At 38.1% G+C, this 17,189-nt stretch overlaps 2 protein-coding genes across 4 annotated transcripts in view; both read right to left on the bottom strand.

The window, feature by feature from the left end:
• Window positions 1-7,028, bottom strand: part of atp6v0a2a (ATPase H+ transporting V0 subunit a2a) — a 37,848-nt gene extending 30,820 nt beyond the window's left edge. The window contains exons 1-2 of one of the 2 annotated variants that reach the window (XM_036595456.1): window positions 6,711-7,028; window positions 4-82 (exon numbers count right to left, since the gene is read on the bottom strand). In XM_036595456.1, the coding sequence (XP_036451349.1) occupies window positions 4-82; window positions 6,711-6,827 (196 nt within the window). In that variant the 5' untranslated portion in view covers window positions 6,828-7,028. The remainder of the gene's footprint in view (window positions 1-3; window positions 83-6,710) is intronic. The other variant, XM_036595455.1, reaches the window with a different exon arrangement.
• Window positions 7,029-9,127: 2,099 nt separating this feature from the next.
• Window positions 9,128-16,479, bottom strand: nfkbil1 (nuclear factor of kappa light polypeptide gene enhancer in B-cells inhibitor-like 1). Of its 2 annotated transcripts, none has more exons than XM_036594971.1 (5): window positions 16,336-16,479; window positions 13,375-13,692; window positions 12,587-12,699; window positions 11,597-11,708; window positions 9,128-9,878 (listed from the first exon to the last, which is right to left on the bottom strand). In XM_036594971.1, exons 2-5 carry the CDS (start codon window positions 13,649-13,651, stop codon window positions 9,292-9,294), a joined length of 1,089 nt encoding a protein of 362 aa, XP_036450864.1. In that variant the 5' UTR covers window positions 13,652-13,692; window positions 16,336-16,479; the 3' UTR covers window positions 9,128-9,291. The 2 variants fall into 2 exon arrangements, with proteins under 2 accessions (XP_036450864.1, XP_036450863.1); XM_036594970.1 differs by having other exon boundaries at window positions 9,133-9,878; window positions 11,597-11,711.
• Between the last annotated feature and the right edge of the window lie 710 nt (window positions 16,480-17,189).

Raw genomic sequence — 17,189 nt, 5'->3', positions numbered from 1 at the left:
TACCCAGAATTCTCTCCATCTCTTCACACCTCTTGATCTCGCTGACGAAGCGCCGCTGGAAAGGGCTGACACTGGGGTTGAGCTGAAATGACAACATCAGCCGTCACCTCACGTCTCCAGTCTGAGGCTTTCACACTTTAATCAATAACTTGCAAACACAGACGTCAAAGTCTACAGCACAGGAGCTTCACTCTGTATCGTATCCCTGCTCAAAACAAACAAGTACACTAAATTAGAGCTTAATCATTAAAGAAAAAGCTTGGTGGAAAAACAACAATGTACAACATCATCCCCCTTTTCTCCAAACATATAGGGGGACATCACGTTTATCAGACTGTTATCTATAAAAATGGACAACTGTATGGACTAAATTGATGTTTCAAGTCAGTCAGTGCTGTTTTAACTATGCTAAGGTACTTTTCCTCACGTTTATAGACAACAGTGTGTCATACAGTGTCGGAAACCACATTACAAAGTCTATTAGAGACTCCATATGGTTTGAGGCAAGTCTGCAGTAATTCAGGTATGCAGTTAGCACCATGTTAATTGGTAGTCATAAGCTTCCATTACTTGTTAGCTACATCAGCCTCATATCACCAGTGTAAAACTAAAGAAGCGACTTCAGACACCAAATATGTCTTGGCTGATTTACTGCATTTCAGTTAAGGTGGTTAAGGTGCACAGGTAAAATTTTCAACTGTTGTTCTAACATGTGAGCTGAAACAGGTGTGTTAGAGCAGTGAAGACAATTTTGCACTGTCTTGGCCAGAAAGAGTAGTAGAGAGGAACATTGGTCTAGAGGGGAATTACACTAATTTTTCAAAAATCTTGCATATGTAAACGGTTAAGAAGTAAACAAAGTCATTCAGAGTGGTTTGGTGTGAAATACTCCATACTAATAGAGAAACTTACTGAGTCAGAATCACAGTGGTGGTGATAGGAACCAGACGTCCACCTCCAAAAGCTCCCTCACAAAGGGTTATACACTAAATGTTTCTGTACACACTGCCTGATGCCTGACTCTCAACAATGCACCATTTCACATCCAACAACTCTAAATGACTTTATTTACATCTCATCGGTTTTTCAAAATTATGCAGCAATTTGAAAAACTGTTGGAATTCCCTTTTAAGTTGTGAATGTTGTAAAGACTGAACTGTGAGCCCAGTTAATTCATAATCTCTATTTTAGGGTTTCTCTTAAATGCTCACTATCTGCCATGATTGGTTTCATCAAACACACACACACACACACAGACCTACACAAAAGCTACAAAATGGGGGATAAATGTGCCCAAAGTGCTGCGGGCAGGCTAGAAAAAAAGTGGGCTTTCAAACAGATTTGTGCCACTTTAGTGACCAATCGATCCAATTAAATGAGTTCTCAATGGCACATTAACCCTCCTGACACAAAAAGGTCACTATCTATCAGCCCTGGACAGACAACACATAGTGTGGCTCACAGATGAAAAACAGTTAATATGCACAGTCACATTAAAGGTGATTTACATATCATTTGCATAGCATAACAATAATAACAATAAATCAAAGCTGACCAATAAAATACTACTACTAAACTACTAAACTACTAAAAAGGAAAAAAGAGCAAATAAGGAATTAAAGAAAGCTAAACAGAAATACATTTTGAGTTTAAAATATAAACTTGTCAACAACAAATTTGAGCAGGTAAGCATCATCACATCTTTGAAGCATAAAATCAGAAAGCAATAGAAGAACGCTTTCTGGTGTTATATAGAACAATTTTCATACACAACATCAATCTGAAGAACCACTTCACCATGCAAAGAACCATTTATGCATGAAATGGTTCTCTATATAACTCAGGTTTCTAAAAATAACCATTCCCTTTACTAAAGAACCCTTGAAGAACCATCCTTTTTAAGAGTGTACCTGAGGTGAAAAAGGGTCACTAGAAAAATATCCCTGATAACCCCCTGCTTTCTCAGTCTTTCGACTTTCATGAAAACCACTGTTAATTAGGGCTGCATGATAAATCATATTTTTTATCATTATTGCGATGCAATTGTCCACAATAAACACCTCATTAAGAGCTGTGCTGTGCTTAAACCCTGCTCTCCCACATGAGGGACAAGTAACCATTCGGCAAACGGCCAATAACAAAACACACACACATGTACATCTCAAACACTCCTCTATCCTGAACTACAACTCTGTAAGAACACACATCAGGATTGTTCTCACACCCAGTACTGTGTTTTTAGAGTGTGTGGCAGGAATGGCTAGTGTCACAACAATCATTTAATAACTAAACAAAAACAAATACATATACATTTATTCATTCCTGCGTGTCTATACAAAAATACATATCTATTTATTTATTTTTAAAAACCTGGTGAGGTGATTGACTGTTTCTCAGCCTTTCAGCAAACAAAATATGTGCTTGCAGTTCTAATGTAAGCAGCAGTAAATGTTGTTTTGTAATTTTGCTTAAACGAGAGGTTAATTAGATTTCAGATACTGAAATACAGACAAAAAACTGTCTGTATTTGTGTCACATCCAGTCAGAGGTGCTCTATTTTAACAATACATTATCGCTTCTCATATAGTCATTGTGATAGCGAACAGCTTTATTGAACATCGCATTTTATGTCAACATCATACAGAACTATAGTCAATGATCAAAATGAAGGGGTGGGGCTTATGCTACGGACACACCCACAAGGCTTTTTTCCTAAAGAGCTTAAAAACTGGAGGGACCGTGATTTTTGACATTTATTTTGTTTAAAATGTTTTATAAGAAAATTTGTATGTACCTGAGCCAAACTAATTTGTTTAGTGTACACTCTCACTTACTGGTCACTTTATTAGATACACCTGGTTGTGGCATCGGCACCATAAAGTTATAGTGTGATGCGCCGCACTACGGTAGTGAAGTTCAAGAGCCTTTGTTCTTTGACTAGACCTGCAGTTTCATTTACTGACATTTGGTCAAGACTACAGCCGTAAAGCATCAATTAACATTGAGAACAGCGATTCTGGCGAGATGGAAATTTGAATGCTTTCTCACAGAGCCCGAGCAGCCTGAGCCTCATATTTCAAAAGACTGTAATATATGTAATATATCAACAGACGTGAAACAAAGCATGAACATTACAGTTAATATTCAGGAGAAAAACTAAAGCAGCTGCAGCTCCCCGAGTCTCCCAGCACCGACTTCTTAACAGAGCAAATTCAGCAGTTCAGTATATATTAACCCTTCAAGTTTGAACAAAAACTTGGCTATTTTTGCTGTTTAATTTGCTTTTTGTTTAATAAAGTGAATTTTGAATGTGGTTGCTACATTAATTTGATACATAAAGAACATTATCAAACAAAACCAAAAATGTATAGATTTATGTTTAGTTTGTCTTAAAAATTTTATTTAACAATATAGTATGTTTTATTGTTACTCTTATACAATTTGATTATCTGTTGAAAGCACTTACTGATCCAGATATTTCAACAATAAAAGAAGCCTTGTGCCTCTATTATACAGTGATAAGAAACACAGTAGCTCACGAAAGGCAATGATTCTACACACTGATATTCTGAAAACTTTAAATATTGAATAATATTTCGGCCCTCAGGTATTTTGACACAGCACAATCTGGCCCTCTTTGAAAAAAAGTTTAAATAACCCTGCCCTAAGGATAAGTCAGAATGTTTGACCATTTGAATGCTCATGAAAGTTTAAAAAAATCGAACAGTACATTTTTTGATATGCAAATTAGCATCTTAGTATCTATATTTTCTATTTACATAATTAATCAGTTCATTTAAAGCCCCTCCTGAGTTAAAAGGTTGGAATGGGTGTAAAAGGGCAGATCAAACTGTAAAATGTGCAAGGGATTCACAATGACAAGGACCAGGACCAAGAAAAGGATCAGGACCGGGACCAGGCAGGAGTGAGAAGACAAGTATGAAGCAGCTTCTCAGTCCTGAGCAGTAAAGTGAAGGATGCAGTAGAGCCGTGCAATATGACAATATTTATCGTTAATTTGTGAGAAATGTTATCACAATATGTCACAATGCCTTTCTGAGCATATCGTGGATATCGTCACTTCCCAAATGTTTGATTAAAAAAAGAAGAGTCCTGTTTAATTAGATTTAGCGCAGCACATAGTGTGAGTGTGAAATGTTGAACAGTAATTAGATTCACAGTTTTTAATAGTATTTTTTAATGTGGCTCTACTTCGTCTGTTCTAACTTATTAGATGTCAGAAAAAATAAATATCATGACACATCGTGAATTAGGGCTGAACAATTTGATTTTTATGAACACTACTGCAAATGCGATACTGCGATCTAAATTATGTTTGTTTTCTATAAATTGAGATCCAGTTTTTGTTTCATATTTACTTTTTCTGGCTTGAGGCTTGAGCACTGAATGTAGCGCACTGGACTGTTAGTTGTAGTTTTGTTGTCAAAGCATATGGGCGTTTGGTTGCTTCTGAGTGGTCAAACTCATCTACAGGCAGTTTACAAGCTCCATGTTATTAGGCAAAATTTTTCCCATTTTAAAAACTGTAAAGATGATACTGTTGGTAATATAGGCAATAAAACTGCAGCTCTTGTATTCAGGCAATATAACAAAAATACAATTTTACAATACTTGAGGAAATTTTCATGATGCACAATATGTCATGGAATTTATTTTTTCAGACTTCTGATCAGTCGGAAAAGAGTGAAAAGAAGCAGTAGTTCTACATTTAAAAATGCTATCAAAACTGTGACAATTCTTACACAGTTTTATTCAATACTTAACATCCTGTGTTGCACTAAATCCAGTTAAATGGACTAAATTTGGTTTATTTACAATGAAACATGCAGTTGGTCAGTGTTCTAAGTAACAAGTACTGATGAGATTCACAATATGTTCAGAAAAGCATACTGTATTGGAATGTAACATAATCCATCACAATGATGATACCTATAGTAATACTGCCCAGCCCTAAGCTCTTGCAATTTGAAAATTGCAACCTTTCGAATTGCATTTTTGCTATAAAAAACGATTGTCGTAAATCGCAAAAAACCTCCTGAAGTATTGTGATATTACATTTTGCCATATTGCCTACCTTTAGGATGCAACACCTACACACAGGGTTGGCTGAATACTGAATAAATTGTCTGAAATGCATTCAGCAATGTATTCCATTACAATACACAAAAAAGTAATACATTCAGAATGTATTTGGAATACATATTGATAAAATACATGGGAAAAACTCTATTTATTTATTTCACACCGTACCTCACTGTTGCTGGTTGGCAGTTTTGTTGTTGTAATTCTTCTGTTAATACGTAAAAATTCAATGACTCAAATGTATACCAAAATTAACAACATTCTCAGGGTTATTTTGGCTCTCACCGCATTCTTCACTTCACTGCTGCTCCCTGCCGACCGGGTGCCCACTGCTCGCCCACCCTCTGGACCAGTTTGACCACCATGGAGCTTCATGCTGTACAACGCTGTGCAAACCTCACCTGCATGCATTGACTCTTCTGATGATGCTGCTGCTGCACAGACTTGAACTATTTAATCATAGACATTGCTTCACCTGCTTTTCCCCCGTTACTGTATTTTAATATTTTATACTAGTTTTAAAACTTTATTCTCTGTTCATATTGATCTTGTGTTCTTGTTTGGCTATCCAGTGTCGACCAGAAGAGGATGGGTTCCTCTTTTGAGTCTTGGTTCCTCTCAAGGTTTCGTCCTCTTGCTTTTAGGGACTTTTTCCTGGCAACTGTTGCCACTGGCGACACTCATGGGGGCTCAGACACAGATTTTTCTGTGAAGCTGCTTTGTGATGATTTCTGATGTTAAAAAAGCTATATAAATAAACTTTGACTTGACTTGGCTGCTCACATAATCCCACTGCCCTTTCATGACCTAAGCCAACAATTCACTAAATACCAATAACAAAATCTTGCAAATTTGACTATAAAGTGAGTAACTGTGTGATTTTCAGTTAATGATATGTATCTTGCCACAGAATGCCTGGACAAGTCCAGTACAACACCAAAGCTGAGCTTATCACTCGTGAACATGTTCACTACTCGGTTCAGTTATCCCTCAAGAGTTTATTAACACTCACATTAATAACAGATCATCACATTGATTTATCAGTCTTCTCAAGCTTTAGTAGAGCTCAGTAACATTGACATTAATAACAGATCATCACATTAATTTATCAGTATACTCAGACTTTAACAGAGCTCAGTAACACTAAGATTAATAACCGATCATCATATTGATTTATCAGTGTACTCAGGCTTTAGCAGAGCTCAGTAACACTGAGTTTAATAACTGATCATGACAGTGGTTTATCAGTCTACTCAGGCTTTAGGATCTTCAGTGTTTGTAAAGAGGCCATTTTGAGTTTTTTTACAGTAAGACTTTACATGCTGTGTGCTGACTTTAAAATAGTTAACATGCATTGATTGTGTTTCTTTTAAAGATGATTTTTTTTTTATCATGGGTATATATTCTGAAAATATTATTCTAAAATGTAAAAGTAACTGTATTCTGAATGACGCCTTTACAAAAGGCAGTGACTTGGACTGAATACAGATACTTAATTTCTGTATTATGAATATGTATTCCCAAAACTTGCATCCCGTCACATCCTAGCCCTGCATACAAAGCATCATCAACATCAGCATCAGCATCAACATCAGCAGGTTACTCACATCTCTGAACTCCACCAGCCCCATCTCGCCCAGCTCACTGATGCAGTCGTATGCAGAGCCGGACTGCAGGAACAGCTGGGCCAGGCACATCTCCTCACTCCTGAAACTGGCACACATCGCGGACAAAACGCAGAAAAACAAAAACAACAACAAAGCAAACCTGGCAACACTAGCCTCTTAACGACAAATCCATGACATTTATTTTGGAGACGGCAGGTTAGAGAGCACCTAGAAATGACTCAAAACAGCATCCTAATTCATTATTCTCTGTTAAAATGACTGATATGCTCTTTAACATGTATATATTCCTAAACTAGCATGTCGCCTGGATCGAAATCCACTAATAGCAGCGTTTATCAGCGGCTAGCAACACTTAGCCGCCTGTACGGTTAATCAATAAGAGGCTGTAGCTCTAACGGCAGTCTCGCCATTGAAAACGACAAAAATAGAGCAAAAGATGCGACCAACACGACTGAGGATAAAATGCCGGAAAGGAGAGACTGTCCCGCCCTCAGAAACAAAACGCAGAAGCTCGTAACGTTCAGCATTAAAACAGCGCAACGTAAAAAAAAAAATCCTCCCCAGCTGTAACGCTAGCACCGCCGCCGCCGTCCGTTGGTCCTCGGGTTGCCAGATACGTGGTGGCTGATCCCTCTTGGGTGCAGTGAATTATTAGAGTCTCCGGGCAGAAATTGTTAAAAAATATGAATGAAAAATAGAAAAGGGTGTTTTTTTCTTACTAAAAAAGTATTAACTTGTTAACACTTAACACACTTCTGTTTAACACACTTCATCCTTTAGGTTGCTATTAATTGTGCCAGTCCTTATTTATAAATTAATACACCTCAAATGTATTATACTTGGATGTAAAACATTATACTGATTCAAACCATGGCAATTCATTTTCGCAGCTGTTGTTTGCCTCATTACCACACTGTTCCTTCCATGGCATGGGGGATTTGACAGCAATCTGGCAACCAGAGCATCGCTTAATATATTCTGTGCTGTATTCTTCCAAACCAGAGGCCCACTGCCTGCCTGTCCTTTGTCTAAATGGGTGTGAAGCTGAAGACCTACGTGGCACATCAAGTTTTGCTTAAGATCCTTTGTTGAATTCATCTTTATATGCCAAATCTAGCAGGAATACCTGTGACCGATTCAACCTGCAGTCTGTGTGGTCCTGATGTTGAGAATTTGGCAATTCTCTACAAACTCTACAAACAGGATGCAGTGTTAATTGTTCTGTTTAAGATGTTCAATTATTTTTTTAATGTAGATCATACAGGAAATGCTAATGGGATACCCAAATAACTTTCACAAATTGTTTAATCTACTCATTCAGAAGATTAATCTTGAGACTATGTAAGTTTATTTTGACCCAGACAGAAGCTGGTATTGATAGTGGAGGTATTTATGCTCCATAAAGATGAAATCATGTTAAATAATCCTTCCTTGTTGGTCCACACCCAGATGGTAGTTAAATGAGCTCCAGAGCTTCATGTAAATTTAGACCCACTTTCATCTTCTGTCTAGGATCACAGCAATACTACAAAAATTGACACAAACATTTTCATTTGGTAAAATACTGCATATTTACTAACACATATGGATTGTCTGTCTGTTATGTAAAAGATTCCACTGGACATTATACTCATATGGTACCTCTTTGGTACAGATCTGGACAGGACAATGTCATTTATAGCGAAGAATGCATCTTGCTCAACTAGAACTGGAACCAACAAAGTTCTACAATGTTTAATTTGTAAATTCTGTATGAAACACTGCAACTTTAACAGCACACTTATATTTAAAAGAGGGATATCTTCCTGATCTCCCCCGTATGGACCTTCTGACCTTCCGCCCACCCTGAACTATGTGCATTGACTATTTAGAAAAGAAATACACGTCCTGTGACCGTTTTTTTTTTTTGTTTTATTTTCTTCTTATTCTTTCTCTTTTACAATTATGTTTTTATTTTATTTATTCTCAGTATTTTTAAAAAAAATGTTCTTAAGGGCGATGCCAAAAAACAATTTTTTCATTTTTTTTGGTCCACTTATAAAATTTGTGTGGTTTTATGTACCAAAAAAGGTCATCATTCATTTTTACATGACCATTTTTCAACCTCTCTTTATCCCTTAGAATTCAATAGGCTGTTTTTGTTACTGTGCCTTTAAGACTGATATATGTAAATGACCTCTGTTCTGATTGGCTGCTCTCATTCAAAAAGCACTCAGTATGAGTGGCCTGGGCTAAACTGCTATAGGCTAATAAGATGAATACATGTAAATGAGTTGATTTTATGACATCACAGAAACAATGAATTCACAACAGACTACAGTTACAGCTTAGTTTTCATATATGGACTGTATAGACTAGGAAGTGAATGTTACATTTTAAAACAATGTTTACATTTTATTTCATACTCTTTTATTTAAACAAAGAGTGGGAAATTCATTTTTTGCCATGATACAGGCCCTTCAAAGGTTTAGCCATTACCAGTTACATTTTTTTTACCATAATTCCAAGCCAAGAACCAACTAGGCAACTAAAATTGCATATGGTCACAGCATGCTATGTGTCACCGGAGGTTCTGAGCCAGTCTGTTGAGCTCCTGAGAGAGAGCCGTGACTGTATCCAGAATTTTCTGCCTGTCTCTCTCCAGCAGCCGCCCGCCGCAGCGCTGGGAAAATTTATCCGGGTGCCAGAGGGCCTGCTGCTGCCGGAGAAGCTTTCGGAAGGTGGGAATATCGGACCGGTCAGCACCGTGTAACATCACCGCCAACATCTCATCCAGGGAGCCGCGAGGTGCCGGCCAGGGGATGTCGTCGTATCCCAGCATGCTGCTGGTCTCCGCGCCAGAAGAGGTGGATTTGCTGAAGGTTTTAGCGCAGCGTTCCTCATAACGCCTCTTTTTTCCCTGCTTCGTCTCCTCCTCCTTCCGTACAGCGCGCTCCAGATACTCCCTGTGCTCCCTCTCCAGCCTGGAGTGAAGCTCCCTGCGGCTCCTCTCCTCCTCCTCTGTCTGCTCCCTGTGCTTTCTTTTCCTACAGTGAAAAGCTGCATCTCTCTGTGCCCTGGCCTGCTGCTTCGCCGCGTACTCTCGTCTGATCCGCTCCGCCCAGTCTCCAAAATCTTCCTCGTCTTTGTCATCCCACAGAAAGTCATCTGGAAAAGATGAAAGGAAATGGCACTTTAATACCTTAGGTGGTTCACTATGATGTAGGCCTGCATGTAATGTTTAGAGGTCAAGTTTCTTTGCCCAAATCCATGGCACAATGTTCAAATTTTTGTAGGTAGTACAGGTGCCCAGTTCTAAGTTCATTTAAGACAGTGAAACTAATCCAATTTAAAGAGGAATTCCACAAATTTTTCAAATGCTCTCTTTAATTCAATAGTTTAGATGTAAACAAAGTCATTCAGAGTGGAATAATGTGAAATGGCTCATTGTAGAGACTTATTGTAGAGATTTCTTTACAGTGGTGGTGATAGGAACCAGTGGTTTCCATGCCTACAACACAAAAATAGCCATTTTATTCACTATCCAAAACCACCAGTGAACCTACATGTGTCTTCTGAGTTTATATTGGGAATGTTGATGATGGTAAAATAGTTGAAAATCTGAAAAATATGTTTTTTGGGGACAATTCTGCCTTAAAATACACTGCATTTATTTCTCCACCTTTAATGATTTTTTTAAAAAGCCAAAACCTTTTAAAAACTACAGTAAAACAATGTCTCAGACATCAGGCAGTGTATTCATAACCATTTCATGTAATACTTTTCTGTGAGGGAGCTTTTAGAGGTGGATGTCTGGTTCCCATCACCACTAATAAATAATTCTGACTCGGTAAGTTTCTCTAGGACAGAGCATTTCACACCAAACCACTCTGAATGACTTTGTTTATATCTTAACTATTTAATAATGTAGACATTTTGAGAACTGTGGAATTCCACTTTAAATTGCTTGGCTATTTAACCAAGTGAGAGTTTACAGTGGAGTTTACAGACATCCAAAGACTTTAATGTCTCTAGAAGCACCTTCAAAACATGCTTAGGAATATGCTGCCTGATGTGTGAGATATTTTTTAATGATAGTTTCAAGATAAAAAGCCCTAAAACATTTTTTATTATTTCATGGTGGAGGAATGCATGCACTGTGTTTTGAGGCAAAATAGTCCCCAAAGAAAAGTTTTATTTTCTGATTTTCAACTATTTTATCAAGATTCCACATAAAAACATGGAAGACACGTGTAGGTTCACTGATGGTTTTGGATAGTAAATAAAATGTCTATATTTGTGTTGTAGTCATGGCGACCCCTGGTTGTAAAGAAATTTGAGTCTCTACAATCCACCTTTTCACACCAAACCACTCTCAATGACTTTGAGAGCCATCCTGAAATCAAAATTTACCATTTTCACCTTGCTAGTGCCAGGTCATAGTAAACTCAATTCATCATACAGTATCATTTAAAAGACAAAGTTCCTCCATTAACATGTAATAACTTTTGCCCCACCTCTTTAAAACATCTGATTTTTTGATGACATCACTGTGCACCAGTGGTCAGGCCAAAATAATGTTAACCAGTAATATCATGTTTACCCTCTCCCTCCCACCACCCTCATCTATCATAGGGAGAAAACGCTGAACTAGATCAGAGACCCTCGCTGATACTGTGTTTCACTCACAAATACAGAACAGCATGAAAGGAGAATGTGAGTTCCTATTAACAACATTAAGATAACTGATACAGATCAATTAAAACATGCCTTAATCATCAGACATTCCTAGTAATGTTGCTTAAAACATGCCCTCACATACAGTCAGCTATCAAACTATCATATGACATCATTATAGGTGAAACATACAGCCTTAACAATCTTACCATCATACTGCCCAAATGTCTCAAAGACCTCATCCTGGCATTCACCAAACAGCTTCTCCCTCCACTTCTGCTCAGGGTCAGTGTGCTGAGGAGAGTCTCCTTCTTCACTCCTCTTCTGTTCATAATGACACAAGTGTGAGGAATATTGTGGTGAGAGAAGAAAGAGAAGATGCTCTATTCCTTCCCCTGAAGCAATGCACCATCTCAGGAGGTGCCTGATGGCAGTCACTTTAGAGAAATCAAAAGCTAAATGATAGAATGTAAATAAGCTCTTTTCCACATGTAAAAGCTTCAGACTGTATTAGAATGTCCTTCATTCATTCATAAACGCATTAAAACCTATAGCTGCATGAGCAGTGTAGAACAGTGTAGAACAGTTTAACACAGGTGGCTAAGATGTCTTGTTCCTTCATTTAAAGGTGAATTCTACCTATTTTCCAAAATCTCTGCATAATTCAAGGTGTAAACAAAGTCATTTAGAGACTTAGACTCACATTTCTTTACAGTGGTTGCGATAGGAACCATGTCTACAACACACATAGCCATTTTATTTACTATCTAAATAAACAGTGAACCTACATGTGTTTTCTGAGTTTTTATACATAATGTTGATGATGGCAAAATAGTGATAAATCTGAAAAAATAAGTTTTCTTTGCTGTACAATGCCTTGTATGCACCTCACCTCATGTGTTTTAGGCCAAAACCTTCTCAAAGCTATCGTCAATCAATGTCTCAGACATCAGGCAGTTCATATATTCATAACCATTTCATGTGATAATTTTGTGTGAGGGAGCTTTTAGAGGTGGACGTCTGGTTTCTGTCACCAACACTGTGAACAATTCTGACTTGGTTTCTCTAGAACAGAGCATTTTACACCAAACCACTCTGAATGACTCTGTTTACATCTTAAACATTTAATTATGGAGAATCAGTGAAACTCTCCTTTCGTATTTGTATTAAATTTCACAGCAGTCAGAACAGCTCCTTACCTGCCCAAATTTCAGTCCTTGGAGCAGATCAAGAGGAGTGACTCCAGCTTTGTTCGGCGCATCCAGGGCAGCAGGACAGTGTTTCCGCAGTGGAACCACCAGGTCATCATAATCTGTAACAGCGTTGACAGTAAAAAATGACTTGAGACTTCAGGACTGAGATTTCAGAAGAGTAGTGAACAGCTCTATTTATTCCGTTCCATATATTCTGTTCCATCCATATACTTTTACTTCTGATTAAGTATATTTGAAATCTACTTCCACACAGCAATGCGTGGATACGGGAATTCTGGGTCGATGCAGATATCTAATTCTGGGAACCTGGGACTACATCCACCTGGATTAGCTTTACAGAGACTTTACATTTACTTATAATTGTAATTGTAAATGTAGTAAAATGAATAAAATGCAAAGACTTTCATGCAGTAACTTAGCATCATATAAAAATTCTGCTCCTCTAGAGTAAAAAAAATAAATAAATAAAAAAAATAAAATATTTTTTATTTTTGGGGGGATTTTTTTTTTTTCCCTAAGCAAATATCTGTTAATGCCGTATATGATTTCGTCATTTGTCCCTCCTTAATCAAGCTTATTTGTTTTTTTTAGACCAAAAAGATCCAAAAAGAGAAAAATGGAATTTAACAAACTTCAGTTAATGCTGACAGATGGACTAAGATGTTCTACTGCAGTTCTATGGAGGACTACAGGTGAGTTCTTGGATCAGATATTTCTGAATATTAAACATTTTTGAGTATGGTTTTAGGCTGTGTATGTCTGTGTTTGTTTACCTCTTTTGCCGTATTTGCGAGCTCTTTTCGCAGCGAGGTGTAGCGGTGTGTCCTCATTTCTGTCCCTCTGGAGCGGATCTGCTCCGTGTTTCAGCAGCAGCCTGAGGATGGCATCATCACCCTGAGAGCAGGATAGATGCAGGAGGCTCCGTTGCCTCTTTCCCTGAGAAAAATTCACGCCTACGTCTTTGTGTTTGCGCAGGTACGACTTCAGCTTCAAGAGGCTTCCCTCCTCCACATACCGCCAAACCTTTTTCTGCTTTCGGGACACCATCATTTCTTAGTGTCTTCACAAACGACTGGCTGGCTGGACACTTTCTACAAAAAGGAAGGAGAAAGTTAGAGAAATAAGTGAAAAAACATGAGTTGATGATTATAAGCCACAGAGAAAATGTGCCTCCTAAGAACCACCTGGAAGACCTAGTAGACACCAAAACAGTCCCCATCAGATAAACTGCACTTAAAGTTGTGTTACCTGGGAGCACATCTTCCATGTTGGAGCACCTGAAGAAGAAATGCGTCAGCCCACTGTCTTCTTCTCGGTAAAATAGTTGTGCTATCTAGCTAGTTAGCTAGCTAATATTAACGAAAAAGCCATCCTTCTTCATGTTATGAGCTGTAACATCTTCTGTTTCAAAAACTCTAGAATTGTAAATAGAGTGGAAATGAGAAGCAATAACTATTATTTACAACGACCCTGTTCACTTTCCAAATAACATTTAGAATTTTAAATATTGCATAATTGTCTACATCGACGCCGACATCAAGGCCACTAGCCCTGTAGCCCACACTTGGCATTGGGCATGGTGACTTTTGACCAGTTGGAACGAGGCAACAAAAGGCTGGTAAAGTTGGGTAATGCTAAAAACACCTGGCCGTTAACTGGCAACAGGTCAGAAAAATGACTGACCATAAAAAGAGCATCCCAGTCTTTCAGAAATAAAGTTGAGGAGAGGTTTGCCACTCTGTGAAAGTTTGCTTAGGCAAATAGTGCAACCACTCAAAAATGAAGTTTCTCAACGTAAAATAGCAAACAACTTTCATCAACTACAGTACATAATATCATTAAAAGATTCAGAGAATCCAGAGAAACCTCTGTATGCAAGGGAAAAGGCTGAAAACTAGTACTGGATGGTCATGATCTTCGGGCCATCAGACAGCACTGCATTTAAAACAGACATGATTCTGTAGTGGAAATCACTGCATGGGCTCAGGAACACTCTACCATGCAAAGACGAAACCATATAGAAACAGCATCCAGAAATGCCACCACTTTCTCTGGGTCTGAGCTCATTTAGGTTGGACTGAGGTGAAGTGGAAAAGTGTCCAATGGTCTGACGAATTAAAATTTGAAATTCCTTTTTGGAAATCATGGATGCTGCGTCCTCCGGGCTAAAGACGAGAGGGTCCACCTGGCTTGTTATCAGCACACAGTTCAAAAGCCAGCATGATGGTATGGATTACAACAGCATTGCTCTGTATTAAAAGAGTCTGGGTGCTAAACTGGCCTGTCTGCAGTCCAGACCTGTCACCCACTGAAACATTTGGTGTACAAATACAATAAAGAAGACCCTAAACTGTGAGCAGCTTAAATCTTACATCAAGCCAGAAATGTAAAACATTTTACTTTCAAAACTACAGCAGTCGGTCCCCTCAGTTTCCAAACGCTTACAAAGTGTTGTTAAAAGAAGAGGTGATGAAACACAGTGGTAAACATGCCCCTGTCCCAACATTTTTTTGGAATCTGTTGCTGGCATCAAATTCAAAATGGGCATTTATTTTTAAAAAAAATAAAAAAATAAAAAAACAATTTCTCAGTTTCAACATTTGATATGTTGTCCTTGTTCTGTTTTCAATTAAATGTAGGGTTTAAATGATTTGCATATCACTGCATTCTATTTTTATTTACATTTTGCACAGCGTCCCAGCTTTTTGGAAACAGGGTTGTAGTTTATTTGCTAATATACAGTCTCTACAGTAGAGTCCCTGTTCTGCAGAGCCATAGTGCCCTCAGAGAGATCTACTTGGGTTGCTTTGACTAGAGAACATGGGTATGGTTCCTGTGTTCATCCAAAGAGAGAAACAGAACACACAGCAGTTTACACACCTACATGTTGGTAATGATGCATCATTTAATTGCCAACACTAAATACCTCTCATTAATAAGACGAAACAACATCAATATTAAGATAAAATATCAACATTTTAGATTACTGAAGCATGAAAAATGCTAACGGTTTAAAGGGCCAATATCATGAAGGTTTTTTCCACTTCTTCTTTTGATAAGAATTTATTGTAGTAAGTAAGCACTACTAAAGTTTCAATATTTAATATAAAAGTTATTCAAACCATTCACTCACAGTCCATGTATGGAAACAGAGCCATTTTGAATTCACTAATTTTGTGATACCACCAACAAAAAACAAATGAGGCGATAGCACTGGATTTATAAGCTGGAGTTTTTCAGCTCAGATTGTTTTTGCAATGAGGTGTAGCTTAAGTTTTAAGTGGGGAAATTTAACTTAATAACACAGAGCGTGTGAACTGCCTATATATGAGTTAAACTCCTCAGAGGCAACCGAACCTTCACGTATCGCGACATCACAACCACAACTTACTGGCTGCCTTTGCTCTTCTTGGCCAAAACAACAGACCTGAACCTTAATTCATAGAAAATAATAACAATTTAAATCACAGTCGCAATTTTAGTAAGAAAAATCGCAATTAGATATTTTCCCCAAATTGTTCAGCCCTAGAAAATGGTCATGCAAAATTAATTACGACTGGGTTTGGTACATAAACTCATACAAACAGCTGGACGGAGACATCAGGGAGAAAAGTAACTTAACATATAAGGGAAATGCAGGATTTGAGCCCTTTAAAGGGTTTTACTAACGCACACATCAGCAGTCTAACCTCTCAGAAAACTAAGTTAGAGAAGTTATTTAAGAGTTAACCTACCTGGTCTATAATAGGTGTCATCTCGTGTGAGTCGAGCACTGTTTATGAGTGAAATGTTTACTTTATGAACGTTCAATTCTAAAAACACAAATAAACTCGCTAAGCAACGTTTGCCATCGTACGCCCACAAAATAATTCCCCTCTCACTCCTCAGCGCACTCGTTGGTTCCGCCGCATTAGTTCCTGGTGTAGTTGCGTGTCAGTACCAGCAGGGGTCACAGTCTCCTCGCCATGAACCTATAGAGTGGATTTTACGTTTAGGGAATTAAACCATTTTTTTTCTTAATTTTTTAGCTTCGTACTAATTCTTTGACACTTGTGAGCTTTTAGAGTACCAGCCTCATTATAGAAACATTTAATACTTGTATCTGCAACAACCCTGCTAGAAAAAAACAGCATAGACTAGCATGGCTGGTCACCAGCAAAACCAGCATATGTTATGTTTTGGATGCTGGTATGTTGGTCAACCAGCATGACCATGCTGGAATGACCAGCTAAACCAAACCAGCACTAGACCAGCACTGACCAGCGTAGACCAGCATTAAATGCTTGTGGATCCTGTGAGGATGTTTGATTTCTCCCACCAGACAGTTGCCCTAATCCCACCACACCCCTTCACCAAGTGAGAAAACAAGCATATTGTAATGCTACACTCACTGAGCACTTTATTAGGAACAAAACACTAATACTGGTTAGGGCCTCCCTTTGCTCTAAAAACAGCCTTAATTCTTTGTAGCATTGATTTCACAAGATGTTGGAAACATTCCTTTGGAGTTCTGGTCCATGTTGACATGAATGCGTCATGCTGTGAATTTCCCATTCTACCACATCCCAAAGGTGTTTTATTGGATTCA

The sequence above is a fragment of the Colossoma macropomum genome, unplaced genomic scaffold, assembly GCF_904425465.1.
Source record: "Colossoma macropomum unplaced genomic scaffold, Colossoma_macropomum, whole genome shotgun sequence".
NCBI classification, from domain to species: Eukaryota; Metazoa; Chordata; class Actinopteri; order Characiformes; family Serrasalmidae; genus Colossoma; species Colossoma macropomum.
This window is presented reverse-complemented; position numbering and strand designations above follow the sequence as displayed.

Coding starts and splice junctions, on each gene's coding strand:
- nfkbil1 (XM_036594970.1), bottom strand. CDS start 13,651: ATGATGGTGTCCCGAAAGCAGAAAAAGGTTTGGCGGTATGTGGAGGAG. Junction 11,712..12,586: donor AAGGACTGAAATTTGGGCAG/GTAAGGAGCTGT, acceptor CATTATGAACAG/AAGAGGAGTGAAGAAGGAGA. Junction 9,879..11,596: donor GACATTTGGGCAGTATGATG/GTAAGATTGTTA, acceptor CATCTTTTCCAG/ATGACTTTCTGTGGGATGAC.